Source organism: Artibeus jamaicensis, unplaced genomic scaffold (assembly GCF_021234435.1).
Source record: "Artibeus jamaicensis isolate MK-2021 breed Jamaican fruit bat unplaced genomic scaffold, CSHL_Jam_final contig_252, whole genome shotgun sequence".
In the NCBI taxonomy this organism is placed as follows: domain Eukaryota; kingdom Metazoa; phylum Chordata; class Mammalia; order Chiroptera; family Phyllostomidae; genus Artibeus; species Artibeus jamaicensis.
The window spans coordinates 139,824-166,675 of record NW_026521538.1 but is presented as its reverse complement, the minus strand read 5'-3'; the positions used below and the strand labels follow the sequence as shown (position 1 = coordinate 166,675).

General features: G+C 48.6%; 1 protein-coding gene across 49 annotated transcripts in view; it reads left to right on the top strand.

Moving 5' to 3' along the window:
- The window catches only part of SORBS1 (sorbin and SH3 domain containing 1), a 224,942-nt gene that overhangs the window by 176,924 nt on the left and 21,166 nt on the right, over positions 1-26,852 (top strand). For 26 of the 49 annotated variants that reach the window (XM_053662484.1, XM_053662483.1, XM_053662492.1 and 23 more), the window contains 8 exons: positions 7,186-7,358; positions 10,029-10,114; positions 13,597-13,764; positions 17,596-17,642; positions 21,003-21,117; positions 21,257-21,382; positions 22,937-23,131; positions 24,521-25,294. In XM_053662484.1, the coding sequence (XP_053518459.1) occupies positions 7,186-7,358; positions 10,029-10,114; positions 13,597-13,764; positions 17,596-17,642; positions 21,003-21,117; positions 21,257-21,382; positions 22,937-23,131; positions 24,521-25,294 (1,684 nt within the window). Of the gene's footprint in view, positions 1-7,185; positions 7,359-7,882; positions 9,362-10,028; positions 10,115-13,596; positions 13,765-17,595; positions 17,643-21,002; positions 21,118-21,256; positions 21,383-22,936; positions 23,132-24,520; positions 25,295-26,852 lie in introns of all 49 variants that reach the window. The other 23 variants (XM_053662513.1, XM_053662514.1, XM_053662515.1 and 20 more) reach the window with 4 other exon arrangements.

The following is a 26,852-nucleotide window of genomic DNA, read 5'->3' as shown; positions in this document are numbered from 1 at the left end:
GCAGGTGGCCAGCTCATTGAATTCCTCAGTTCTGCTAGATCTGGGGCACTATGCTAGGTATTATAATAAGAACATAAGAAATAGTCCTTTAATAGTTTGGGTGGGGGCGTAAAACATACACACACAATATGAATGCTAGTAAATAAGAAGGCAAAGTGGCAAGTGATTGAAGCAGACTATACGGATTAAAAGCAAAGAAAGCAGTGCCCGTGGGCTGTCAGAGTCAGGCACAGAGGTCTCAAATGAAGTGGTGACTTTAATGATTTATTCAGCATGTACTGGGTGCCAGGCCCTATGCTTAGCACTTTACCTCATTTAGTCTCCTCCGCATTCCAGGAGCAGGTGTTATTTTTAATCCTTACTGGAGGGCTGAGGAAGCAGGCAGTGCAATGCCCAAGGCCCCCCAGCAGGTGTGTGAGAGAACCGTCCTAATCCTATCAGACTGGCCCCCACGAACTTCTCCGGCAGGGGACTGGTGTTGGCAGTATGCGCTCATCTGCACCGTACTGATTCAAAATTGGGTAATAAATTAACGCAAAGCAGGCTGCAATTTATTGTCTTTGGAGTGACTGAAAAAAAAAAAGGCGATTTAGGCAACTATTTGTGCCATCGTTGGCAGGATAGAAGGGGACTAAGGCATAAAAAGAGCAAATTGCTGTCAGACTGAGTATTCGTGTACATAAAGGTATTCGATGTTTTAATTAACCAAGCACTCTTGTTTATGCAGTTGAAACAGGTCCCAAAGACCTCTGTTTTTTCAGCCTTAGCCTGGCTCACGTGAAATATTTGACAGGAATAGAGGAGATATTTTTTCCTCCCGCTATTCTACCACTTGGGGATTTATCAGTAATTTGAGCTTGGTTTTCTCCCAGTTTGTTCGAATGAGTAAGGTTTTTATGTATTTGGAATCAGTAAGGAGCCAGCTTAAGTACAGTGCCCGGCACATCGGGAAGCGCGTGATAATGTTTGCTGGATAAATGAAGGCATCTATAGGTCTAATGAACTAGAATCCAACTAGCTCAGCACCCAGGCAGGCAACTTGTGGACTGAATCTGGCCCCTTTCATTCGGACAGAAATGAACTATTAAAAAGAACATTGGCGAGATTTGACATAACCCAAGGACTTAAGAAAGGGGAGTTGTGAGTGACTATTAAAAGAATGTGGGAACAGCAAGGAAGAAATTCACCCTTTGTCCTAATGTCTTAATATAACTACCAGTCCTTCCTCTCAAATAATACATTTTTATAGTTGTGATCACAGTGTATGTTCAATGTGTTACTTCTGTAGAGTTAACCAGGCCTGTAAATCAATAGTGCAGCCTACTCATTTTCATCATTGCTCAGTATTGATCAGCACTAATACATTCTTTGACTAAACAAAGAGCTTTACTCTATGGCCGGCAGGTGGCACTCAAGAGCTGCTATTTTCCTAAGTGGTAATGATACGCTAGAAAAAAAACACTTTTCCCCTTAATCTAACTGAAGCTCAAAACACAACTCATTACTTGAAGAACTTGATGAAACATTAGAAACTTCCCAAGGCTTAAAACTATGTCATAAATCTATGTGCATGTAGGCATTTAATTTTATGGAATCGTTTATTCTACTAATATTTACTAAACAACAGGGCTAGGCACCAATCACGGAAAAAGATTGATCAGATAAATTGTCTGCCTTCAAGGGAAAAATTTGAATGTAGTGGGGAGACCAACTTGCAAATAACAATCAGAATCCAGTGCAGCACCAGCAATGGTGGGACCCCAGGGGGAATGAGTACCTCTGTTTTGTGGAGGAGGAAAGGTGGGCTTTATTGAGGAGCAGCAAATAAAAAGTGAATAGTAACAACATGATATTACAAGTAGAAAAGGTACATTTTTTTTCCACGTAGTACAAAAAGCTAGAGGATGAAGCTGCACTCTCTGGATTGCCTAGAGCACCCCTGCCCCCCGCCCCCACCCATAGCCACAGTTACTTCTTAGTTTCTTCCTGAAAACACCAAATGGTTTTGAACAGTGAATTCCATGATGCTGGAATTCCTTTGTCTGGTTTGTTCCTTGTTGATTCTCCACCCAGGAGCGTGTTTGACATGTAGTAGGCGCTCAATAAATGTTTGTTAAATGAATAAAATGAGCCATGGAATGACGTGGTAAGATGGTTTCTAGAACTGTCTCTGGCAGTGGTTTGGCGGGAAGCAGGGCTGGAGACTGGGGGCATGACGGAGTGCTCACTGCAGAGGTGTGGGTGAGCGGGTGAGGTGGTGACCGGGAGGTAGAGGAAGGAAGGAAGGGTTAAGGTGAGCTGTGTCGAGGACAGGGGGTAAGCAGGACTTGGTGACTGACTACATTTGGGGAGCAAGGAGAGGGGAGAAGGGAGTTGATTTTCTGGGCCTTCTGGCTTGGGAGATGGGAGGTAGAGGAACAGGGCTGGGTTTGGTTTGGGTTGTGTCGGGTTCAAGATGCCTAAAGAACACTGAAGTGGAGCTGCCCAGAGGCGGCTGAATGTGTGTCTAGAGCCCAGCAGAAAGGTCTCCATAGACAACAGATCGGAAGGTGAACATTTAGGACAGTCTCCCCACACCTAGTGGTTTTGCAGATGAAGGGAGTCGAGGCTGAGAGAAACCGACTGTTTCCCAGTCTTTAAAAGGAGCAGCTTTGCCTCGGCTGACCCGCATTCCTTGTTGGAGTCTGGCTGGGATCCCAGCTGCCAATACCCTGTCCGCCTCTTCCAGAGCCTTCAGTCAGCACAACTGGCCCTAAAATGATTGCTCTGTTCTCTCACTTTATTCTTCGAGTGAGTGTGTTTTTGTTGAATCCCCTTGAAACTCCACAGCCAGCTCTGCGTCTTGGCCGGGGGGTAAGTTCTCTTCCCTGTCCCCTCCTGGCTTGCTCTTCCTCAGCCAGAGCTGCTGAGAGCCGAGCTTCTGAACTTGACTTGTTTTGGTAAGTAATCAGTGTCTCTCTCAAGTGGGCCTGAGGCCACTTTTCTCATCCTCTCAGATCTATTTGAACACAGCAAACACCCAACAGCTCTGTGATCAATGACAAATGCCTTCTCCACTCTGGTCCTCAGTTTCCCCCTTTGGTGCAGTGCACAAATGATGTCTGCCTTTCTGATTAGGAGAGCTGATGAAAAGGATACACTTATTGTCAAACAAACACTGTACCAGACCTTTTAGATATTGTTTTTAAACAAGTTGCAGTGTCCCACATCTGGAAAAAGCATGTTGGCTTTGGTATCAGAAAGAAAACAATTAGCCATGGCAAATCCAATCTGAGAGGTTTCCTGAGGGCTGGTTTGTCGTTCTGGTGGGGAAGCAGGAAAAAAATGGTGATAATGGGTGGAATAAAGCCAGAAAGTGGCGGTGGAGGGGACTGGTGGGGGTGGGTGGGTGAGTTCTGACAGCTGAGGAGGGAGAGGAGGTGAGATCAGCGACCGTGTTATGGCCGAGAAGTCAGGAGGAGCCAGGGCAGACAAGCTGGATGTCCTGCCCGAGGCTGAGGTAGTTGAAAGGACAGCAGGATAGAAGCCCCCGGCAGAGTCACTCGGTGTGAGCGAGGTGTGGTCGCCCCAAACCAGGGCTTTGGAGACTCCCTCCTCACAAAATTGCCCTCAGTCACCACAGCCGTTGGTTGGAAGACTAAAACACTTCCACGTGTGGATCTTTTTGCGGCTGGGATGTACAAAAAGGAGAAACATGGGATCAAGCTGAAGGACAAGACCAGAAAATGCAACCAAAAAGAAGAGGGTGGACTGTGGAAGGGAGGTTTAGGGAAGAGGCGGATTTACTTTTAATTAGGAAGTTCTTAGTGAAAGCCAGTTTAGATGAGCTTACATTTATTTAAGTTGCTGTGGAGTGCCACAGCCTTGCAAGTCACCATTAGGGGTCCTCCAGCCTTCTAACTAGAATTGATGGCTTTTGTCAGTCAGAACTGGGGACATCTGTGAATGGCCCTGCAGGCAGAAGCAGGAGAGCCCAAATCTGTATGGGTGGCAGGCCTTGTCCTTAGGTCTGGCCCCCAAGCCTGGCAGAGTCAAGGCTTTTTGTCTCTAGAGGTAGGAATAGGCCACCGAGGCAGGGGCCTGGACACCAGGAAGGACGGCCAGCCTGGGTCTGGGCCACCCCGCGTGCCTGCAGTCCTCGTCTCCCCGCTGTTCTGATGACTGTGGCCACTGACCTCAGGAGCTCGGAGCCCTCAGTAAACATGATACAGTTCTTATATGTGTGGAGAAATTTCTAAATACATAATTCCACAAATCAAAACACATCCTTAATCAGATAATGTGTGCCAGTTTGCTTTCAGAAAATGTGACCTTTCATTCAACAAATATTTACTGAGTGTCCTCGTAGACCCTATAGTCAAGTGGGCTCTTAAAAATCAGGGCACAGCCTGGAGAGGGAGACGCCCCCTCCTGGCCATCCCGGAGGTTTCTCCTCTCTGGGTGGCACCCTGGAGGCGGCTCTGTAGACTCACTTCATCCGCCTGCTTTTACGTTCTCATCTTTGGGGGTTGGTTTTCTTCTCCCTTAGGCTCCCAGTAATGATCTTCTGTCTGGGCCGAGGAAAGGGGGAAGCATCTGGTCCTCTGACCCAGGCCTGAGAGAAGGGGGAGGGACCAGGGGAACCTGGCCGCCTAGGTAATCCCCTGACGTCAGGCATGCGAAGCCCTTAAAACCAGCCGTGTGGTCCAGGCAAACCTCACTTCCCTGAGGTGGAGACACTGCCTGTTAGTCTTCATCTGTTTTTCTGTTTCCAACTCCTGGGTTCTGCGGCCGCTTGTCCCAGACATCCACTGGGGACGGGTTCTGATATATGTGGAGCTGGAGTGTTCTCAGGCCCCGTGTGCTGCGCTGCGCTGCGCTGCGCGAGCCTCCACAGCTACGGGATATGTTCTGGTGAAGCGGCAGCCGAGAGTCCACTGCGGGTAGCACTCCGAGCCGTGGCTCAGGTTGCAGCTGCGCCGCGGGGCCTGCGTTGACCAGGGTGCCAGTCTCTCAGAGGGGCTCCTCCTCTGAAAACGGAAAAAGTAGGCGTGCTTGTGAGGGTTAGAGAGACCATGATCATCAGGCACTGAGCACAGTGCTCCCCACATAGGCCACCCAACCTGGTGGTGCGTAGAGTTGCTGTTGCCATGTTATCTGTGCCCATGGGGCCCCAGAGGCTGCATGAGCTGTAAAAATAGTCCCTTCGTGATTGATGGGTGGAGGGAAGGAGATGGGCAGATCTGCGATAGAGCAGACGCGGCCCGGCGTGCCTGGTAGAACGGGGTGGGGGAACATGTGGGAGTTCTCTGTTGTAACTCCTTACACGTTTCTATGCACTTGATAATATTCATGATAAAATATGGGGACGAGGAAATTCCATCAAGCTGTTCACATCTTTGGAGCTGAGAAATCCATATTGACACCAGCAAACTGAATTCAGTAGCATTGAGAAGCAGCCTCACAGGAGCCTGAGTGCTTAGGCGGGGAAGAGCCCCTCCCCCGTCTGAGTGAGTGTGTGTCCCGGAGTCAGGGTGGCCTGTGTGAGGGCACAGAAGACGGGTTAGGGGGAGGGAGGGGTTCACTGAATACATGCTCTTAATTTTTTTGTGCCCCACCTCATTCCAAAAAGGATTTGTGGTAACTTGCAAAAATACCTGGAACTTCAACAAGATAAAAACAAATGAAAGGTAGATTAGTGAAATAAGGATATACGTGTCATGTTCTGAATATAAAAAAGAAGCGGGTGCAAAATGTGGCCAGCGTAATAATAGCACAGAGAATCCCAGGTTCCTTCTCTACTTGGTGGCTGATTTTCCTGAGACTCGGGACAGCTGGGCTTCCTCTTTGCATGATTGATTTTAATGCTCCATCAGCCAAAGAAAAGTAGCCCAGAAAAATAATCCAAGTGATGGACTTGAAGTCGCCAACACTGGCTGGTAACATGTTGGAGGCTCCCCTTGTGGGGGCGACTTCTTTCTCGAGTCCCCCCGGTGCCACAGACACGTGTGAATGAGTAAATATGGCCGAGACAAGACGAGATCTGTTTGGGGATGGAGGTGTGGGCTGTGGCCAGTTTCTCACGGGAGACAAAGGCCAGCAGTGGCCAGTTTCTCCTAGGAGAAAAAGACCCGGAGCCTCTTTCTCCATAGCCTTTTATTGGGTCGTAATAAACAGGAATACAGGGCAACAAGGATCAAACAGTAGATAACATTACAAAGAAATCTGAGTCAGTGTCTGTCAGGTAAGGGGGTTGCAAAAACTTTGGGAGACATACTCATTTCCTCTCGGACCCTTATTATATGAATGAAAGCGCTCTTAGCAGAGCAGATTTCACAGGTTTATCAGGAAGTCTTTGCGGTGCCACATTTTTCCCAGGACACACTCTAGCAAGGCAAGGAGCTGCACCTCTCCCCAACAGGTATTCAGGCTTAAGGGGGTTAGAGCCAGGAAGCGCTTCTCCCAGAGAACATGGGGACATCGAGCTATGTCAAAGCCGTGGGGGGGGGGGTGAGGACACAAGAGTCCATTGCTCCCTCTTTGTTGCAGCCCCCCCCCCCAGTCCTTCCATGAAGGCCTCCCAAGTGATCGAGTCTGGCTTAGGTTGCCCCCCGCTGCGAGGGGTCTTACCCATCATTGACTTGCAACCAAGCTCTGGGGGCAGGGAGAGGAACTGAGGCAGCATTTGCTACCAGAGACAGGCTTTGTCTCCTGCAGCTGGCACTCCAAAGGTCGTCTCTCCTCTTAGCCACAAGGGGTAGAGATACAATTCCTGAAATCAGGCAGAGCGGTCTACAACACTCCTTATGCCTTTGACTGCCCTGTCTTGTGTGCAGCCCCTGGGCACCCCCTGCCCTCCCCCCTCCCCCCTCCCCCCTCCTAGTCTCATCTCCTGCCCTCCCTCCCCCAGCAGGGTTTCTCAGTTATTCTTTGAAAGCACAAGTGCAGTCATCATCTCAGTCAGGGCACATTTGCTGTGTGGAAACGATTCCGGGGCATTTAAGGGCACCCCTGGGCCCGCCTGATCTACCCAGCTCCATGTCTAAATGAGAATGTTCTTTAGAAAGGACGGTGCTTCATTAGCCAGCAAGTGTGTTTCTTATCCTCAGCTGGAAATGTGCATTTTAGAAAAATGATAAAAGTACTAACGTATGTTCTTTTTTTTCCCCCTCTTCCCTCTTTCCTTTAAAACTACATTGTTCTTAGTATATATTCTTCCAACTTCCACGCAGTGAAGAGGGAATCGGATGGGGCTCCTGGGGACCTCGGTAGCTTGGAGAACGAGAGGCAGATTTATAAAAGCGTCTTGGAAGGTGGAGACATCCCTCTCCAGGGCCTCAGTGGGCTCAAGCGACCCTCCAGCTCAGCCTCCACCAAAGGTAACTGAGTGAAGCCTCAGGCCTTTCACCTGTCTACCATAATCGGGTGTCTCCCAGCCACACTGTGATCAGGGTGTTGGCAGTGGGTGAACCTCCAGCTACTGGGATAACTTTTGCCTTGTTCAGGTCACTTCCAGGCCTTCGGGCCCTCTTATGTCCCTTCCGCTAGTTTCTCACCGGCCATTTTTCTTTCTGGTGTTAATAGTTTTCCTTCCTGTAAATCCCAACCTTGCTCTCCCTGAAGCATCTCTCTCTCTCTCTCTCTTATTTTTTTGTTCTGATTCCCTTTCTTAGAAATTAGCTGAGCTTTAGCCCTTCCTGACTCTAGCAAGGTGGCCATTTTTTCGTTGCATCTTTGCACCTGCTTTGCAGCATAGATTATTTTGCTTCTGGACATCAACTGGAAATTTTTTAATAAAAAGAATCCTATTACAAATGAGCATGTTACCTCTCCTTTTTTGTTTTTTAGCAGCTTTCAGCTTTAACCTAATGGGTCTGTTTATTTTATTCTGCATGCTTTCCAGTGGATCGTAAAGGTGGGAATGCTCACATGATTTCTTCATCTTCGGTTCACAGCCGAACGGTTAACACTTGCAATGCATTAGGCCCTGTGTGTAAGCACAAGAAACCCCTGTCTGCTGCCAAAGCCTGCATTTCGGAAATCCTTCCCTCCAAGTTCAAACCCAGGCTCTCTGCTCCCAGTGCTCTTTTGCAGGAACAGAAGAGTGTCGTTCTGTTGCCATCAGAAAAGGCTCAGAGCTGTGAGAACCTTTGCACTTCGGTTTCTTTAAATGATTCTAAGAGAGGGCTCCCCCTCCAGGTGGGGGGGAGCATTGAGAACCTGCTCATGCGCTCCCGGCGGGATTACGACAGCAAGTCCAGCAGCACCATGAGCCTGCAGGAGTACGGCACCAGCGCCAGGAGGCCCTGCCCTCTCTCAAGAAAAGCTGGGATGCAGTTCTCCATGCTCTACCGGGACATGCACCAGATCAACCGAGCTGGCCTCTTCCTGGGCTCCGCCTCCTCCTCCAGCGTGCGCGATCTTGCCTCCCACTTTGAAAGGAGCAGCCTGGCCTTGGCCAGGGGCGAACTGGGCCCCAGCCAGGAGGGCCCGGAGCACATCCCCAAGCACACTGTGTCCTCCCGCATCACAGCTTTTGAGCAGCTGATTCAGAGGTCAAGGTCCATGCCGTCCCTGGACCTGTCCGGCAGGCTGAGCAAGTCCCCCACGCCTGTGCTGTCCCGGAGTGGCCTGACCTCGGCCCGCTCTGCCGAGTCCCTCCTGGAGTCAACCAAGCTCCGGCCCAGGGAGATGGGTGGGATGAACCCTGGAGGGGTCTACGCCTCCCCGACGTGCAGCAATATGGTGGATCCCGCCTTGGGCTTCAGGGCCCTGGCACCTGCGGAGCCCCTCTCCCTGTGCTCTGACGAGCTGGATCACTGCTCAAACATCTCCAGTGACAGCAGAGAGGGCAGCAGTGGCAGCGCTCATGGGGACTTCCCCAAACACCACCTCAACAAGTGCAAGGGCACCTGCCCAGCCTCTTACACCCGCTTCACCACCATCCGGAAGCATGAGCAGCAACAGACGTCCAGACAGCCTGACTGGCGGCTGGATCCCAGAGGGGACAGGAGCACACTCCTCAGGAACATCTACCTGATGAGCCCCCTCCCCTTCCGTTTGAAAAAGCCCCTCCAGCACCACCCCAGACAACCCTCCCCTGGGGACTTCTCAGTCCCGCCGCTGGGCCGGAAACCAGACCTCCCCAGTCAGCCCCAGCAGGAGGAGCCCCGCTCCAGGGGCAAGCCCTCGGTCCCCAAACGCCTGTCTTCAAGGCACACCATGGCCAGGCTGAGGCGGACCTCAGAGCCCCCTCAGGAGAGACCCGTGGTCCCCGAGGACTGCCCCAGGGCCTTTAGTAATGGGAACTCTGTGCCGCACTCAGACCGCGGTCTGGACAGAAACAACAACCCGCAGAGTGAACTGGGACCATCCCTCGGAGGTGGCACTTTGTGTATTTGCCCAGTCTCACCTCACCTGTCTCTCCACCTTGCTTGCTCTGTCCCTTCCTCCCGTGTGCTCTTGGTGCTCATTTTCTGGTCCACCCTTTGTTTTCTGTTTGTTTTGCTTGGCAATTAACCATGGCTCGTAGTGGCTGCACTTCTTTAAAAACAAAGCCCCCATGTCATTCAGACTAACCACCAAACTCTGTTTCGAAAGAAAAATTGGCCGTTTAGCTCATCTGAGAAATTTGCTCATTTGAACCTCTGAGCCCCTTGCAGTTTGCACCAACCCCAACTCGCCCCGTGGTTTTTTGAGAGGCAGCCTTTCTCAGTGGCCTGTGTGTGTGTGTGTGTGTGAGTGTACCGTGTGTCCCTGTGAGATCCCGCACGCCTCTCAGCAGGGACAGTTTTCCGAGAAGGTCCTCTCTGCTCACCTTTTGCCTTCTAATGAGTTTTCTTTGTATTATGCTAGTTTACAAGTAAGTCCAAAATGTGGGGAGAACTTGTTTTGTTTTGCTTTGTTTTCCTTCAGAATTTGATTGTTGATCATTGGTCTCAACAATTGTAAAAACCTGAAATTTAGAATGGATGGAAGGTGAACTCTTTTCCCAGTCTGGTTTCCCACTAAATCTTTGCCTGTTTTAATTCTGCTTTGTTGTTTTGAAGATTCAGAATCACCGAGACATTTTATACCCGCTGATTACTTGGAATCCACAGAAGATTTCATTCGGAGACGTCATGATGATAAAGAGGTAAGTGCCATCTCTACTATCTCCTGGCTCTCACATACATAAAAACATGGGGAAATAAACATTCTAGATGCCTATCAGACAGATGATGTGGCCCAGCAACTGGAAGCAAATATTGGCAATGTCAGAAGTGACTTTGTATATGACATAGGCTTAATCACTTCCCTTTTGTTCCACTCTTCCAAAAAGTAGGAGTGATGTTCCCAAGGTGCTGGGTTCTAAATGCTACTTTGAGTCAGTCCTGCTGCCCAGGAGGTTCAGGGAGAGGTTACCCACCCTGGACGGCTCTTTGCTCTTTCATATCGCCCCCACCCCTGCCTGATTATTCTCTAGGGAAGTCCACCCACACGCCTCTCCTATACTTCCTCCCGCAAAGCACACTTCATATTGGGAAGGATGCAGGTGCAGAAAAAGGAAACTGAAAAATAATAATGACCACGATACATACTGTGAAACAATTTGAACTTGCCTTTAACTCAGAAGAAGAGAGGCGCCCCAGTAAATGTTGGTGAATGCCCACCAAGAATTTCAGGACACAGCCCTTTCCTTACAACTACTGACACGTCTTATAGTGCAGTGGGCTGGAAAAGTAATGCATTTTGGGATTTAGGAAGAGGTCATTCTATGCATCAGCTAAATGGACAAAAATCACAAGCTTCTGTGGTCACAGTGTTGATGGGAGGCATGCTTTCTAGCAGTTGCATCCCCAGGAGAAAGGGTCTTACAGATTAAACAAGCTGCAATGCCCATTTTTCTGTAATGAATTAAGAGGTGGAAGAATTGCTTTGAAGAGGTAGCCTGAGGGGGAGGGTGTTCATGTGTACACACTCTCCCTTTCCCTAAAAAGTCTGAAGCCCTATGTTGTTCTGCTTCGTTGAGTGGTTTCAGAGTTTAGGTGGGTTTTCCTTAAGGATTTAGAGTAAGCTCTCCAACTTTGAGGAGAGCTAGATGATAATCATCACTGCCAGATGGTGAGACAAAAGCCAGGAAAGACCATGGCTCTCCCCTCTCCGGGCACTGCAGACACTGTTCAGTGAGGCACTTGCATGTGTCCATGGGAAGAAAAGAGTGGAAGGATTTGGTGTACGGAATTATGTGTAATAACGCAGTGAAAAACTCATGGACAGTGAGTGTCCATGGGGCCACAGAGCAGATTCATTTCGAGTCAGCACCCCTGAGGGACGAGGTTCCCGCCTGTGCAAGTCCGACTGCTGTGGTAGAAGACGACATCCTAGCTTACTAGTGCCCACCATGGAAGTTTTTGTGATAGAATTCTGCCAGCCACACAGGAGGCCTGTTTTACTAAGTCAGTGTAGCCACTGATCTATTAAGAGATACATTCAGAAAGGGAGCATCTTTTTAACTGAATAACACTGGCTCAAAGACCCTTACAAACTTCATGTCTTTATCCATGGTTTTGGCTTATGTGGTTAAACTATGGGAAGGATGGGTTTACTGAGATCAGCCTCAAGCACTGGTTTGGGAGCTTTGCTCCATTCCCTGTCCACTTCCACTGAGTTCGTGTGACCTCGCCAGAGCACCTGAGGTATGGCCTCGAGCATTAGTCCACTCCCACTGATGCGAAAAGAAAAAAAAAAAACGCACTTCCCAGCTAATGGGGTGTCAGTCCTGGCATTCTTCTGTGCAACTGCTGTATTATTAACATTGGTGGTAATGGCATTTCAGGAAAAGATCCTGTGTTGGTCCTGGAAGAGACATTAGTGGTCATCTAGTCAGTCCCCTTGTTTCCTCCAACGGGGTAGCGGCTTGCCCAGGGCCACATACCACGTTAACTTGTACCAGAGGCTGAGCTAGAAACCAGGCTCCATTGTGCTTTGCAAAGCACTTGATGTCTTTTCTTCTGTAGTCTTTACAGCAACGTAGCTGAGCACTGGAAATCCTACAGCCATTTGATGAGTTATTACTCTATTATTTGTAGACCCTGAAAAAAAGAGGAAGATGGGGCCCACTGTCATTTGGGACTCGGTGTCACTTGAGGCATTTAATTACCTGCTGGAAAAAGACTAATGTTTTATTAAGAATGTAAGAATTATCCATGATAATTAATGCTTTTCATATAAAAAATTTTAATCTCAAGAATGTATGTTTGGTATGGAATAAGAAAACATTAAAATTCTATTCCATGGGGCCATTTCAATAGGCAATGAGGAAATGGAACATTTTGTAAATACATCATTGTTTAATTACTTTAAAAGACCTTTAAAAATAGAAATGAATGACTTATTTCCTTAATTTAGGAGAGAATATTTCTTCAAAATGCAAGTACCATTATTTTTAGTTTATTTTCTATATTTATACTCTACATCATTCACTTAAACTCAGCTTAATTTTACCTAATGAAGAAATAATTAAGTTTAAAAGTGTAGCAGGAGCCCTGGCTGGTGTGGCTCAGTGGATTGAGTGCCGGCCTGAGAACCAAAGGGTTGATAGTTCAATTCCCAGTCAGGGCACATGCCAGGGTCACAGGCCAGGTCCCCAGTAAGGGGCAGGTGAGAGGCAACCACACATTGATGTTTCTCACCTTCTCTTTCTCCCTCCCTTCCCTTCTGTGTAAAAATAAATATATAAAATCTTTTTTTTTAATGTAGCAGGAAAGTAACATTCAGAAAGGGAGCATCTTTTTAACTGAATAACACTGGCTCAAAGACCCTTACAAACTTCATGTCTTTATCCATGGTTTTGGCTTACGTGGTTAAACTATGGGAGGGATGGGTTTACTGAGATCAGCTTCAAGCACTGGTTTGAGCACTGATGCTCTCTGTCAGTCACATGCCTAGCCTTGAGCTAAGTAAGGCCTCCTAAAAACTGTACCCAGAGAAAAGACTGGCTGGCCTAGGAGAAGGGGTGCCATGTTTTCTGAAACGGGCAGCTCCACTCTCTCGAGCGTATTAGAGCAGCAGACACAGGAAGCACAGAAATGGCCCAGTTGCCGTAGACCCCAGAGACTAAAAGCCCATAGCAGGTTTAGCCCATAGGCCTGATGCGGGCCGAGCAGTCAGCCAGCCTAGCCCCACATGGGGACGCTCTGTGGGAACTCGTCACTGCCTGAGCGAGGTAAGGACAGTGCCTCCAGCCTCCCGCCCCCAGCCCACCGTGCTTATGAACACCCTGGATTTACCCCGCGGGTCACCTGGCCTTTGCCACCATGTATAAGGAAGTAGGAGGCTTGGGGCTGCGTGGCGGGGGGTGGTCGCAGACAGTATAACTCTGGATTTCATCCGTTCCTGTGCCCCAGTGTTCCCCTGGTTTCTCCTGTGCGGGGCTGTCTCCTTCCCGCGCGGAGTGGTGCGGAGGGGCGGTTATAGCAGGACATGGTAGTCGTGGCCCTGAAGCCCCTGCAACATCTAATCCTTAACCTTTCCTCCCCATTGACCCAGCACCTTTTCCATAGTAGCTTTTGTTGGTAGTTTTTCGATGCCCTGGACCAGATGATTCACTGCCCATTTTATGCGATTTCATGGCAGAAACTTTTAGCGGACCAGAGACGACTTAAGCGCGAGCAAGAAGAGGCCGATATTGCAGCTCGGCGCCACACGGGTGTCATTCCAACGCACCACCAGTTTATCACTAATGAGCGCTTTGGGGACCTCCTCAATATAGACGATACGGCAAAAAGGAAATCTGGGTCAGAGGTCTGTTTTGGTCGCCTCGATCTGCTGCTTGACCCAAAGCCATATTCGCCTCCTCTCTGTAGGCCAAATTAGTCCTCCAAACAGCATCTGTCATCCTGGCTTCCCTTAGGCTTGCTTTGGCTCTCTGTGGCTGGTCAGTGGACATGAGTCCCATCATGTCCTGTGCTCTGTATGTTCAAGCATGCCTGGCTGTGGGACCGGGTCTGCTGGCAACACCCCTGTGCATGCCTAGAGCATCGGCTGCCTTCATGCGTCCAGTCCTCCACATGCTGCATTTCATCATGATACTGTGTTGCCTGTGCATTCCGCCTAGAATCCTTGTACCTGAGTCCATGTGCGTTAATAGCTCTGGTGCAGATGGTGACAAGATTCTTTGAAGAGATGGATGAGAGAAACATGTTACGAAAGTTAGCTAGTGATGCATTATTTGCACTGACTTCAAAATTTAGTGACATTAATATTGAACTGTGAGAGAACAATACTGCCTCTCAGTCTTTTACAGTGAATGAAAGATCGAAGTGTTCAGCAGTGCCTAACCCTCAGTGGTGAATTTTGAAACCCAAAGAGCTTTGCAGTTAGGATAAGCTATGGAGGGTGAGCGTTCTTCGAAAGACATTTCTTTGGTTCCCTTAATCTTAACATTTCTCAACTGAGATTATGAAACTTAATATTATAAAGCAAACAAAGAAGCACAAACCCTTGAGGTGATTTTCTTTGGGCCCGGCCTTCTACACTAAGGTCAGCGTGTTGCAATCCCTGTGCCGGCCAAAGGCTGCGTCTTGCCAAAGGTTTGTTTTGCCCTCAGTGGCCTCGCTGAAGGTTAGCTCCTGTTAGGAATGTGTGTGTCCCGGGCTTGGGCAGTATGGAAATGAGTGACACCCAAAGTATATACAGTTTTATAATCTTTCAGTGTAATAGTAGATTAATATTCATATTACTATCTTTTGAGTGACAGAGGCAACACTGGCCAGTTGTCAGATTGTTGTCTGGGAAGAAGAAGCCAGGTTCGCATAAGGAAAGCTAGGGAGGGGAAGGAGACTCAAAGTGATGGAGGGAAAGAAAATGTCATGAGGAAGAGGCAGAGGCTCTCAAGGGTGAATCAGTTGCAAGGGAAAGACAGCCCCTCAGGCCTCATTGTACCAGCTCCTGTTCTGAAGGCTCTGAGGACGGTTGGCCCTCATTGCCAGGCCTGCTTGCTTGCAAGCGATGGAGAATACAGGCACACACAAAGGCGCCCCAGGCCTGCAAACTCACACACGTAGACAAAGCATGTGAATGAAAATGCAACTGGAGTAGAGTAACCACTGACTGAGGCCAGAAAACTGCCTACCCCTCCCTGCCTCCCATCTAGAACTGTGATTCTCAGACTTGAGCATATCAGTATCCCCTCTGCGCTGGTTAAATACAGATTGCTGGGCTCCCTCCATAAAGCTTCCAATTCTGGGCAGGGCCTGAGAATGTGCATTTCGAACCACTTCCCAGGTGATGTTGGTGATACCAGTTTAGGGACCGCACTTTGAAAATCACTGCCTTAGATGTTGACCAACAGACATGAGAAAGTAGACTCCAACACGTCCCAGGGGCACCAGGCTATGTAGACATACTTCAGTAGACTTCATTAAGTAGACTTTGGCCGACACTAGTTCTATGCAAGACCCTGTGGGGAGGCAGAAACTAGACTCAGATTACACCCTTGACAATCTGGCGTGGTAAGTAATACAGTGTTGTGGGAGCCAGGTGGGCTCGGCCTCAGGGAGGTACAGGAAGATACAGAGGGAGCGGATACTTTGCACAAGCAGTGAGGACTCAGGTGATGTATCTCAAGGTTAAGGAAATTAGTGTTTCTCAACTTTGAATAATATATTGATTCCCTTTAATGAAAAAAGAAATTTCACCAACCCCCAGTATTGACCTAAGCCAATTTGCAAATTAAATGGTAAAGTACACACCTATACAGCTTTATTAATTTCATGATAGGTCTTATCATTTTGCCTGAACTCAGATGCCACTCCTCATGTGCATATGGTGCTGTTTTGGTATAAATTTTTAAAGTTCACACAGTTCTGTGGCTGTCCTGGGGTGACCACCAACTTATTGGAATCACTATGAAGTTTGTCCTTATAGTTTTGGTCATTTGGCCTTCTCCTGTGAACTTGTCATTTTTCTCTAACCCCACATCCATCCTTTTATTTGTCTACAACTGATACATTATATTCTTAGGTTGCAGACAGACACATGCAGGCACTGCAATTGTGCAGCATCAGTTATAAGGCCATCGTTCAGCTGATCTCTAATATGTGTGTGTGTGGGTAGAGGGATGGAAGTATCAGTGTGAAAATGCAAAAATAAAAAGTTCCTGTGGTGAATTCATGGCCCTTAAGGAGATCCCTACACGACCCCACCTGAGGATCCCTGGTCATTTGGGGCATATCACTGAGATTTGGATCTAAAACTAAGACTGATGAAGTTTTCCAGTATCATTTTTTTTCTCACCTGGAGTCTCCCATTTTTCTCTTCTACTTGGGCCATGCCCTCTAATATTGAAGGACAAGATGTGATTTAGTTTTTATCACATTGTTTCCCTAGACCAGAAAGTCATGGGGTCAGAATTATATTGGCAGCTTGCTCACATGATTTCTCTCCTTTACCCTTCTTTTAAAAAAAAAAGTTAATTAAAGTAACTACTTTTTTGCTACAGTTTTTAAAACTGTTTTTTAAGTACAGTTTTCTGCCCCGATCCCCGCCCCTCGCCAAAATAACTACTTTTAATGGTAGGGGAGAAAGATCTGCAAATACGTATAAGTAAGTAAGATGAACTATTTGCTTTTTTTTTTTTGCCAGAATTGGAAATGAAGAAATTCCAGACAGAGAAGGGAATTTAGATGAGGTGTAGCAAACAGACTTGCCTGAGGGGAAGAGGAAGAGTGTAATATGAGATAAAGGCTGTTAGGTATGAGTTGGGGTGGGGGGAGAAATTACCCACAGGCCTTAACTCACCTCAGGAATTGAAATTTGATCTGAGAGACAGTTGAGAGCCTCAGCCAACTTCAAAGCAAGGAAGTGATGTGAGGGAGGCATTTGAGGAATGTTATTTGTGCTCCTGAGTGATGGTAGGTTAGTGTGACCAGCAATGAAGTCAAAGGAAGCTTTGTGCCTGTGAACTAGAGGCCAGACCTGAGCGGGGCTGTAGAGGGATGGAGGGTGAGGGAGGGTCGGTGTGATTCAGTGACAGACACCGTGAAGGAGGGAAGCCTGGAGCCCAGGGCAATGTCCGGGCCTGGAGTTCTGGGCGGAGAGGGCTACCCAATAGGAAGGGAAGCCTTGGAGAAAGAATGAGCTCAGGGCTCACTTTATCTGGTTTTTTGGATGAGCTCACAGATCACGAGAAACGTGTGGCATTGAAGATGAATCATGGTTTCATCCACTTGCACATGGTAATTTAAGTGAGGTGAATGGAAAATGTGAGAGTAAGGCAGTGATAATTCCTCAACAGTAAGACTTTTGGCTGACTCCGGTTTTGTTTTTTGTTTTGTTTTTTAATAGCCGTGGTCAGCTTTTGGAAACTATAGCACTGAAACTTTGGGACTATCGTAACCATCTCTTCCCCAAATCTGGCCCTCCTCCGGGAGAGTCTCATGCATGACATAGTTGACCAAACAGCCACCCAGTGTTCTGCTAGAGTCAGGCGGTGGAACTGGCCCAGATGTGCACACCAGAATGAACTGGTTAGATTGGATTTTTCGGCTTTGCTTTCTGGAAACCCATGAAAATGCGTCCTTTCCTCTGTCCGTGAAGTGTGATTTTTAACCTGATGTTGTTTCTTGTGTTTAGATGAGACCTGCCAGAGCCAAATTTGACTTTAAAGCTCAGACACTAAAGTAAGTGCCATTTTAACTGCCTCTTTGAAACACAAAAGTTCACTTACAGAGAAGAGTTGGAGAAGTAACAATGATAAAAATCAGTGATTTGTAGAGTTTACCACGTGCCGAGCACCATTCAAAGGGCTTTCACGCCGCATTGCGGTGCTGCATAGGTTACTCTGTGATCCCGAGAGGTCGCTACTACTATTTTCCATTTGTATAAATAGGGAAACTGAAGAACTGCCAGGTTAAGGAACGTGTGCACGCTGATCAGTGTTGGAGTCGGGATTCAAACCCAGGCAGCCTTGCACCAGAACCTGGGCTGTTTCCACTTTGCCATCCTGCCCCCTTTTATATAAAGATTCAATTTGCCTGATTAAGTGGCAGCTCAATCTGACCCACCCTTTCCATGGAAAGAACCAGAGCCAGTCTCTAGGAAGATAACTTTACCAGCTTTGCTACAACATCCTGAGAAGTTAAAGGCTTGTCCAACCCACAGGAGACCAACATTTCTCTAAGTATGTTTCTCTGTAAAGTATGTCTCAGAAAGACTCTTCCATCATAGAAGCGAGTCTGGGACCACTGCTTACTGTGCCTATACCTCCCACTCATTCTTGAAGAGATACGTTGCTATTAACATTTTTCTAGACATTAATAGAGCTTCTAGAGCTTCTAGAAATAGAGCTTCTAGAAAGCTCTAGAAGTCTTTCAATGAAGAAAGAACCTCGAGTAGCTGATTTAACCCAGTGTCACCTAAATTTAAATGATCAATAAACCTTTATATTTCCCATGGAATGAAATTTGGGGAATGCTACCAAAGACGGGGGTCCAAAAGGATTAAATGGAATTAATTTTTGAAGCATGGATTAAAAGGGGAAGTGAATTTTCGTTGGCAGCAATGGCCAGCAGCCATCTCGTTGTCCTGTCTGGTGATGAGGGGGAGTGTTTCCCACCTTCAGGCGCCAGGAGCTGCTGTGTGGAGGCTGCTCGGCTGTGATCTCCTTCAGCACAAAACCAGACCACAGTTTCCAGAACCTGGGCACAAACTTGGTGCCCCTGGGTGTGTAATTGCTCCAGTCCTTTAGCCCATCAGCTAACAAAAGGTGGCGGCATCGTGTGCCAGGAAGACTGTGGGCCTCACGGTCCCAACTCCACCACTTATTGTGTCTGTGACTGTGGGCAAGTCCCCGACCTCTCCCACCTCAGATTTCCTCATCTGTAAAACGAGCATAAAAATGCCTCTAATGCTCAGCAGAGCAGCCGGGGTAATAGAGCTACTAAACACTTTGCACAGTGTAGCAAGTCAGTACCCCCTTTTTTTAACCAGAGAAAGTAACTAAGATTTATAGATTAAATTTTAGTTTAATCAAATAGATGCCTTCTCCTCTCCTTTTTTTTTTAAGTCAGAAAGGTCCATGTAATATTCATCTAATGGTGTTGTATTGACGATATCTCATTTACCTAGACTTCATTTTTTAAAGTGTGAAAATAATTTTTTCCTTAGAGCAACCCTGTCACATAGAACAGGGGAGAAAGCTGAGGTGGACTGGACTGGTCACCACTGGGCAGCACTGCCAGTGCGGGAGAGAGGGCTGCTTGCTCCTGACTCAGTGTTTTCAGCGCCCTTTTTAAAAAGAGCAAATGGCAGATCCATAGACTTGAGTCTTTCAGACATCTTTAGTCACTGGGCTCTATTTTTTTCCCCTTGGTATATTACTCAAACAAGTGTTCTATGGCAACACTCAGTTCAACAGATTCTTTCCCACGGAACTTATCTCCGCCTCTGCTCTGTTAACTTGTTACCACCGACCTCATCATCAGGTTCTTTGGGAGACCAGGGTGTGGTCCACAGTGCGGGGCAGGATGGCAGTCCCGAGCACCCCATGGTGCATCTCCTTTGACCACGAGTGCACACCTCTCCCTCTCAAGAGGGCTTTTCTCACCTGTCTGTACAGTGGGGGCATTAGGCGCCCACCTACCTGCACAGCTGCAAGTCACTTAGGGGAGCAGCATTGGAGCCCACAGACCTCCAGCACCTGTGGAGATGCTTGAGGGTCTTGCTCATCGCATGTCCTGGTGGAGTGTAGAGGGAAGAGTGATTTTAGAACACTGCCAAGGAGGGGTCTGGTAAAAATTTGGCTGAGGACATTCCTCCTTTAAGAGACAAATGCCCTGGATCCCTTCACAGGCCTCTTTAGGATTAGAAGCCCGTCTCCCAACGTGAGACCACAAAGGCTGCCTTGTTCTTTCATCCAGCACGGTGCTGACTTTGTGCAGAGTTTTCCAGATGTGGCCCCATTGTTCAGCCAGCACCTCTGACGTGCCGTGGGACTTCCCAGCACACTGCAAAGCAGGCACAGTGCCCCCAGGTTGCAATCAGAGACCTTTCTTTCCAGGCACAAATGGAAAAGATCTAGGCTATTTTCCTCTTAGTCAAGAAAATTTCAAGTTACAACTTTTGTTCTCCTTTTAAGTTCTCGTTCTGTGTACAAGTTTTGTGTGTGTGTGTGTCTCCTTTTTTTTCCTTAAAAAAGGAGTCCTGATTAGAAGTTAACATCATCATTATTGGGCAAATGAAGGGATGGACATGGAAATGTTGGAAAAAGCATGAAGAACATTTAAAAATCCCCTTTTCTTTCCAAGATCCCTTAATGGTGAAAAAAAAGGAAGAGAATTAACAAGTGTCAACCATATGACAGGCATTGTGCTGGGTGTTTTATTTGTACTTTGTTGCTGAATTCTCCAACAACTTTGAGTTAACTCCTACTTTAATAAAGTATCTCAGGGATATTAAGGCTTTTGCCCAGTGTTCCAGAGCTAGTAAATGGCGTGACTGGCATTTGAAGCCAGAGCTGCCTGATTTTAGAGCCTTTCTACTACACAGTGACAGGTGGTGAAACAGGTGGGCGGGTGGGCGACCGGCTGAACGGATGGAGTGATAGAGGGTGTTCGCATATGAGAAATACTGTGGTGGTGATTTGAAGCAGGGGAGACTGAAAGTATCTAGAAGAAAACGTCATTTGATGCACATCAGTTCAGACTGTTGAGTGTATTGCCGTGTGTCAGACAAACTTTCCCAGCACAGGGCGGCATTCCCAAAAAAGACACGAAGAAAACCGCAACGAACTGATAAGGCTTCTGAGCATTTTCAAGTGCCAGTGCTTTTGAAAGTTGACATCCACCCTATGAAAGATTGGAACAATGCCAATGTGACGTGATTTTCCGTCTAGTAGGGTTCTCACTCCCAAATATGGAGCCCACGGTTGTGTACTATAGTCCTCTTGAGCCCCCTCGAGGTCTCTTCTCGCTGAAGAACTATGCTTCTTAGTCTTACACGTATTGGAACATCTGCTAACACACACGACCCTCTGTTGACAGGGAGCTTCCTCTGCAGAAGGGAGACATTGTTTACATTTATAAGCAGATCGATCAGAACTGGTATGAAGGAGAGCACCACGGCCGGGTGGGCATCTTCCCGCGCACCTACATCGAGGTACCGCAGCTCCTTCTTTTCTCGGGGAAAAGCCCGGTGGTGCCCAAAGCACCATTTATTCACCGAGACCTTGTGTTTTGTTTCCTCCTTTTCTCCCGTGTCCCCGCTCTCTTCTCGTTTACCTCTTTCCCTTTCTCAGCTTCTTCCTCCCGCGGAGAAGGCTCAGCCAAAAAAGTTGCCACCGGTGCAGATTTTGGAGTACGGAGAAGCTATTGCTAAGTTTAACTTTAATGGTGATACACAAGTAGAAATGTCCTTCAGAAAGGTAAGCCACCCACTCATCCCGCGCTTCGGGGCTGCTGTAGGTGGCACTGTCCTCAGGGCAGTGTGGCCCTCCAGTGACACCTCGAAGATGCCCCCCGGTCAAGGGTAGCAGGGAGGACAATTGGAGAATTTTCGAAGGTGAGGTATTTTAAAAATAAACCCTAGGCTAGTGTCCGAGTTTAGCTACATTGAGTTTGTTGAGTGAAGGCAGTATTTCTGGAATCTGAGACCCCCGTTGTAAACTGTATCAGGCAGCATTTATTGAGCACCTAGTGACTGGGTTTTACATTACAGTGGTGTGGCCTTGTTGAGAAAATCAAGTCTCTTGACACCAGGAAAAGTTTGAAAAACTTTGAAGTCAAAAGTCACAGTTTATCAACTGTGTGGCTTTTAGGGACTTAAGTCATTTTTCCGAGCCATCGTTTCTTCGTGTATAATTTGAAGCTAAGCGGCTCTCAGAGAGCTGTTGGAGGAGGATTACATGAAGCCGCAGGCGCCAAGGCCCCAAGGCCCCAGCAACACACGTGGCATCCAGTCGGCACTCGGCCAACAGGGGGCGCCAGTGTTACTCTCGCTTATGATCGCCTCTGTGGAGCTGAGCGCGCTCATTCTGAACACGAGTGAGCTAGCTGTGCAGGGACCCTGTTCTTCCTGGGAATTCAAACACCCTCTTTACCTGTCACTGTCTCGGGCTTGCTAAAGTTAGTGAAGTTGCTACTTTTTTTTTTTTGAGTTTTGAGGGAAGTGAGCCCGTACCTTAGATAAAGGTGAGTCCCTTATAGAAGAGACAGACCCTGAAAGCGGCCCAGTTGCCCAATACCAGGAGACCAGGGACTGAGTCGGGGTGTGTGTGTGTGTGTGTGCACAAGAGGGTGTCCACACTCGTCCATTAAGCTGGGCAACACTGTTCAGAATGTAGAATTACATTTCTTGATAAAGAATGAGGCTCACTGTATGTTGTTAAGAATAAAAAAGCAAGTTGGGAAGGGAAATACCACGCATACTCAATTTTCATAAGAAAAAATATGTGCAAGTCTAATTCACATGCGTAGAATTCACTCTGGGAAGTACATATATCAAAATATTAATAGTTAATCCTGAGTGGTAATATTATAGGTAATGATTATCTCTGCTTTATGTTTACTTATGTTTTAATTTTTCTATAATGGTACAGGAAAAAAATAAAGTTACAAAAAGGAAGAAGAAAGAGAACTCCTCCCCTAAAACCTTTGCCTTCGAGAAGCTTGCATGTCTGTTTTGTACTCAGTCAGCCAAAACCATGACACTTGCCAGCCGGCTTGGGGGGATGAACCTGCCTTTCTTCTCCTTTACTGAAATATTTCACAACCAAGCTTAACTCCCCAGCATCTAGGTAGCCTTACTACTGTTAGTATCTCCATTCCAGTGAAATTCATTCTTTCCAGGCCTTGCAGGGTTTTTGTGAGCATAGACTGTGATGAACCAGCAGGATAGCACAGGGTACAGGATGCAGGCAGGGCCTCGCGTGTGCTGAGGCCTGATGGGAGAAGGACCTGTGCCTTGCCATATCTTACAGGGTGAGAGGATCACGCTGCTTCGACAGGTGGACGAGAACTGGTACGAAGGGAGGATCCCAGGGACGTCCCGGCAAGGCATCTTCCCCATCACCTACGTGGACGTGATCAAAAGGCCACTGGTGAAAAACCCGGTGGAGTACATCGACCTGCCTTACTCCTCCTCCCCAAGTCGCAGCATCACCGCGAGCCCACAGGTACCTAACCTTCTCGTCACTGGTTTTCGTAGTCGCGACAGACCCACAGTGCTCACGGCACAAGCCTCTTGCGGTGGTTCTTCAGCACTGTGGTCAAGAACCACCCTCAGCAACGCAGAGTATACACACCGAGGCCTGTTTTTATACGTACGAATGGCATTTTTCACACACTTGGCTGGAGAAGTATTATCTTGGGGGAAAAGGAAGAGCTCAAGGTGATTGCTCTAGGAATAACATGACTAGGGAAAGAGAAGAGCCTTTATCAGTGTGTCCAAAACTCTGTACTGGGAGTACCCAGTGAGCTGCTAGTGGAGGTACCACTGCTGTACCAGACATACTGTGGCCCGGTACGGTTCTCTTACTCATTTTGCTGGTTAGGCTGGGCCTGCAGAAAATAAACACCCAGAGTATTCTTTGCAAGCAGAAACCAGGTTGACAATGTAACTTATAGCATCTCTGTCCACACAGGGCTGAAAGGAAGAACGTTTATTGTAAAATGTTTGCTTTCCTGAACATGAATTATGAGCAAATTTGCTTTAAATACAAGTTGTTCCAAACCCATCCCCACTTTCCCAAAGCCAAGAGGAAATGAGGACCCCAGGCTCAGGGGGGCCTGGTGGGGTGACTCCCGCCGAAGAGCCCGACTGCAGAGCCAGGCTCTACGGTCGGAGGGAGGAGGGGAGCAGGGCCAGGGGCCCCGCGTGACAGCGGATGGGGCCTCTTTTCTCTCATCCTCGTATCGTTTTCTCCTCTTCCAACCTCCCACTGCGGACGGGGAGATGGTTATTGGCAGGCTTCCCGCCCATCAAGGTCCATATCGGGTGATCTTATGGGGACAGGGTATGAGACTGGTGCAGGGTATCCTACTTTGTAATGTGGGGAACTCAACTAGATTTTTCGCCTGACCATAGCCGAGCAAGACTACCAAACGAACCGATTACACTGCACATACTTCTCTCTGGAAGAGAGAGTAAAAGCCCAAGGGAAGGCCAGGGCGGTGGCAGGCCACCATTTGTAACTCATGGTTCTGCGTCAGGGCTTTGGTGGCAGACGTGGTCGGGTGGGGCAGGGTGGGGAGCTTCCAGTGTGTCCCTTTGAAAGTCCGGTTCTGCAAACCAGGCGGGTGCCATGTGTGGCTGCCCTGAGGGGACCGGGACCCTTCCTCCCCTCCCACTTGCTTCTTCCATCCACCCCCACCTGCACACATCACGCACGCACACACCCACATCCCACTTTCTCTCCAGACGTTTCCTTTGGGGACACCGGAGTGTCCCACTCGTCTCCATTTCACCCTCTCTGCATATCCCTTGTGATTATTCCCTTCCTTTCTTCTTTATGCTGACTCTATACCTTCTGCTTCTTTCTTTTGTTTTCCTTTCTCTTTTTAAGTTTCCCAGTCACAGCAAGCTCATCATACCAGCCCCCTCATCTCTGCCTCACTCCCAGCGAGCTCTGTCCCCTGAGATGCAAGCTGTCACCTCTGAGTGGATCTCGCTGACTGTAGGGGTCCCAGGCAGGCGATCTCTGGCTCTGACTCCGCCCCTGCCTCCTCTGCCGGAGGCTTCTGTCTATCACGCTGACCACCTTGCCTCGTTGGCAAGGCCTAGTCCCTCCCTGTCCTTCAGCCTCCCCCATTCGGGTTGGTCAGATCGCTCCACCCCACGCTCCATGGTTTCCCCACTGGCCCTTCCTGCCCCCAACAAAGCCTATTCCACGGCACCAGGTGCCCAGGCCTCCCTTCACATCAACGGCGACAGTGGTCCCCACATGCCACCTTCAGGTTTCCAGCAGGACAGCTACTCCCAGCCACTGCTTGGGAGCTCTGATAGTGTCATCTCGGAGCTTAGCAATGCCTTTAACAGCCAGGGTAAGCGGCAGCCATGGCGAGAAGAAAGCAGACAGTATGAGAGGAAAGCAGAGAAGGAGGCAGGTGAGAGGTACCCTGGCGGACCCAAGATCTCTAAGAAGAGCTGCTTGAAACCGTCAGACGTGGTCAGGTGCCTGAGCACTGAACAGAGACCCTCAGATCTCCGCAGCCCAGAGGAGAGCCAGCCCAGCCAGCCCCTGGGTAGCCCTTTTCCGGGAAGGGAGGCTGAGCAGACAGACCTGCGTAAAGGTGGCGAGCAGGCTGAGTGGAAGGCTGCTCGCACTGGTGTGCGCCAGGTAGGCTGCAGCATGACGTGTGTGCCTTGGCGTCTCAGGTGGCAGGGTGGGCCAGAGGTCTCACTCCCGGTCTCTTGACAGAGGCCGTGTGGATGCCAGAGAGACCCACTTGCTTGTCTTGGGAACAAAAATACCACCCAGGAGGGAACAGAGGGGTCCTCGATTAAGGGGTTAGGCCTGGGGAAGTCAGAGGCTAAAGACAGGCTCTGTTCTGGCATCTTGAGGTGATTCGAAAGCTACTCCCACTTTGGGCACTGCCCCGCCTGCTGCAGAAGCCCCTGAGAAGGGAGGAAGGCCTTCCTCACGCCCCATTCGTGCTTTGTAGACCATCTCAGTTTGCTCGGACTAACGCAGCTGAGAACACCAAGCTTCGGTTTGGCTCAGTGTGGTTTGATTTTGTGTGAGACGCACTCTGTTGCCATGGCCCAGGCGCTCTGCCCCGCTCAGCTCCGTCGGGTCTTTGTCCTGTCCTGTGTCTGTGTGGGTGCACAGGGCCTTCGCTCACCGGGGAGCCAGTGTGTCTTGATTCTGGGAGGAGCGTGCAGGCCGAGCACTGGGGCCCTCCCAGGTACAGGGTCCTTGAGTGGGCGTGCCAGGTTTTTAGGTAAATATTCCATCTTCTCTCTGAGACAGCTACAGAGACTTTACAGTTTGGACCAAGGTGAACCCAGGGTTGGGAGGGGAGATGAATTTGTCAATTAGATCATGAGTCTAATTTTGCTAGGCTGTTTAATACCCCCAAAGTCAAAGACTTTGGCTACCTTCTCCAAAGGAGCTAGGTAATGTCTAGGGACTTGGCAGTCACTCCCCCTTTCCGAGCCTCAGTTTCCTGGTGTGTAAAATGGACATGATAAATGCCTGCCTCACAGAGTGGTTGGGAGGGTTCCCTGGAGTGACGTGTGAGAAGTGCTAAGGACAAGGGTTGGGAGTGGAGCAAGGCTAGCACTTTGTAAATGGAAGCTAGCCATCCTGGGTGATCTAGAGCTGCTTCTGGAACTAAGAACATTCTAGAATATCTTTAGAACCAGATGGAATTCTTGAAGATGTCTCTCCAAACCCTGTATTGTCTATTGTGTACAGTGCCCACTATAGGCTATGCTTGGTCTCAGACCCACAGTCCCAGTTTTTCTTGAAAGTTTCATTTATTCACTCAACAAATATTTATTCAGGACCTGTAGACACCAGCCTCTGGGGAAGGTACAAGGGTCATTGCATCCCTGCCCTTGAGGAGCCTAAGTTGGTGTGAGTGGCAGGCACAGCAGCGTCAGACTGCGGTAAGGGGGGGGCGCTTGGAGCCCACAGAGGCCTAAAACATGTGCGCCTGTGTGGGCTTCAAACAGGTGTGGCAGGGCCTCCAGCCCCAGCCTAACAACTGGGAGAGAGGGATCGCTTGCTGCAGAGAAGGAAGGTGTGGGCAGTGGGAACTAATCAGGCTTAGCCTCTCGCTAGCAAGCCACTTAACCACCCCAGCCAGTTTTCTCCTGTGCAAGGCGGTCCCTCCCTCAAAGGGTAGTTGTAAGGATCACATGAGGAGGTGCGGTGCCTGACAGGAGGTGGG